This window comes from Sinocyclocheilus anshuiensis, unplaced genomic scaffold (genome assembly GCF_001515605.1).
Source record: "Sinocyclocheilus anshuiensis isolate Anshui unplaced genomic scaffold, SAMN03320099.WGS_v1.1 scaffold1566, whole genome shotgun sequence".
NCBI classification, from domain to species: domain Eukaryota; kingdom Metazoa; phylum Chordata; class Actinopteri; order Cypriniformes; family Cyprinidae; genus Sinocyclocheilus; species Sinocyclocheilus anshuiensis.
In genome coordinates, this window is record NW_015546165.1 from 117,575 (window position 1) to 119,847 (window position 2,273).

At 42.0% G+C, this 2,273-nt stretch overlaps 2 protein-coding genes across 3 annotated transcripts in view; both read left to right on the forward strand.

The window, feature by feature from the left end:
• Nucleotides 1–316, forward strand: part of LOC107701356 (microtubule-associated protein RP/EB family member 3-like) — a 6,982-nt gene extending 6,666 nt beyond the window's left edge. The window contains exon 6 of the mRNA XM_016503344.1: nucleotides 291–316. Within this exon, the coding sequence (XP_016358830.1) occupies nucleotides 291–316 (26 nt within the window). The remainder of the gene's footprint in view (nucleotides 1–290) is intronic.
• A 166-nt stretch (nucleotides 317–482) lies between these two features.
• LOC107701363 (microtubule-associated protein RP/EB family member 3-like) overlaps nucleotides 483–2,273 on the forward strand; it is an 11,005-nt gene continuing 9,214 nt past the window's right edge. The window contains exons 1-3 of one of the 2 annotated variants that reach the window (XM_016503351.1): nucleotides 483–633; nucleotides 720–865; nucleotides 1,586–1,793. In XM_016503351.1, coding sequence (XP_016358837.1) covers nucleotides 513–633; nucleotides 720–865; nucleotides 1,586–1,793 — 475 coding nt within the window. In that variant the 5' untranslated portion in view covers nucleotides 483–512. The remainder of the gene's footprint in view (nucleotides 634–719; nucleotides 866–1,585; nucleotides 1,794–2,273) is intronic. The other variant, XM_016503352.1, reaches the window with a different exon arrangement.

Consider the following 2,273-nt stretch of genomic DNA (forward strand, 5'->3'; position numbering starts at 1 on the left):
GTGTGATTGTGTGTGTGTGTGTGTGTGTGTGTGTGTGTGTGAGTGTGAGAGTGTGTGTGCGTGCGTTCGTGTGTGTGTGTGTGTGTGAGTGTGTGTGTGCTGTTTGTGCGTCAGCTATTTAAAGAGAAAGTGATTGTACTCTCTTGTCTCATTTAGCTGCTGTGGGTAAAAACGAGTTGCAAAAAACAAATAATGATTGTGTCCTGAAAACGGCCCCATCTGCCATTGGTTGGCCAAACAGATAGTCCCGCCTCCAATCTCACGCCATTGGTTGATTCAGAATGTTCTAGTTGAACACATAAAACTGCGTCTATGATGCAGGAATTATTAAATCACACACACACACAAAAAAATGTGAAGTTACTTATTACTGTAATAGTTTTTTTATGTTCCATTTTTATGATTTAATTATTTGCTTTTCATCAAACCCTGCTCTAAAACAAGCATATAATCCCAATGTTATTCCCCGAAATAATCTCTGTGTGCCGCTGGTGTCCGTCTGCAGCTGTGGGATGGCGGTAAACGTTTACTCCACGTCGATGACCATCGAGAACCTGAGCAGACATGACATGCTGGCCTGGGTCAACGACTCTCTGCAGCTCAGCTACACCAAGATCGAGCAGCTGTGCTCAGGTGAGCTCCGCTCTGAAACAGCTGTGTGTGTGTGTGTGTGTGTGTTCCGGCTCTGCTTCGCGATGCTGACCGCTTGTGTTCTTCAGGTGCGGCGTACTGTCACTTCATGGACATGCTGTTCCCCGGCTGTATCCTGCTAAAGAGGGTGAAGTTCCAGGCCAAACTGGAGCACGATTACATCCACAACTTCAAAGTGCTGCAGTCGGCCTTCAAGAGGATGAGCGTGGACAAGGTGAGACGGACACAGCCTTGGAAGTTAATATTTCAATAATTCGCATGCTCGCGGTTCTCTGATGTCGGTTAGTGGTCACATGATATGCAGGGAAACAAATAAAATATTTCATTTTTTATTAGTAAGTGTTTTATTGTATGTTTCTTTTTAGTTGTGATGGTGTATAGGGTTGCAAAAAGGTGGAAAATTTCCAGTAAAATTCCTCTTTTTCAAACCTCCAGATTTTAACATGTTAAATTCAAGCTTTTAATTTTTTCATTTTTATTTATTATTGTCAGACTCTATGTAAATGTGTAAATAAAGTAAACGCTGCGTTCCCAAAACCGGATCATATTGTGTGATTAACATGCAGCATATTATTAACTAAAACAACTATTAAAAACATTTTTGTTTGTTGAAAGAAAGCTGAAATAAAATATAAATATTAGATGAGAAAGTTAAACTAAATGAGAATATTAAATAAAATGAAGCACTAAAATTACAAACTGGAAATAAATAAAAAAATTAAACCAAAATTAATACTGAAAATATAAAGATAATTTAAAATATATATAAAAAAAAACTATTATAGCATATATTAAAAAAAAAACTAAACTAACACTGTCGTCTAACATTAAATATAATTAATAATTAGCTTTTCATCAACTCCCATTTAGGAATCCCTACTTTAGGCTAAGATTAAATTTCAACCGAAACGCGCATAACTCCCTGCTGTTTCAGATCATTCCTGTGGAGAGGCTCGTCAAGGGCAGGTTTCAGGACAACTTCGAGTTCCTTCAGTGGTTTAAGAAGTTCTTCGACGCCAACTACGACGGAAAAGAGTACGACCCTCAGTTAGCGCGACAGGGCCACGACGTCACGCCACTGCCCCCCCCCAACCCAGGTGAAGTCATTTCCCACAAAACCAAGAGCCCTCAGAAAGCAGCAGGTAACACACACACACACAGAGAGAGACAGACACACACACACACAGAGAGACACACACAGAGAGACAGACACACACACACACAGAGACAGACACACACACACCCACAGAGAGACCGACACACACACTCACACAGAGAGAGACAGACACACACAGAGAGACACACACACAGAGAGACAGACACACACACACACAGAGAGAGACAGACACACACAGAGAGACACACACACAGAGAGACAGACACACACACACACAGAGAGAGACAGACACACACACACAGAGACAGACACGCACACACCCACAGAGACACCGACACACACACACACACACACACACACAGAGACAGACACGCACACACACACAGAGACACAGACACTCTCACACACACACTCACAGAGACAGACACTCTCACACACACACACAGAGACACACACACATACACACACACTCACACACACTCACAGTGACAGACACTCTCACACA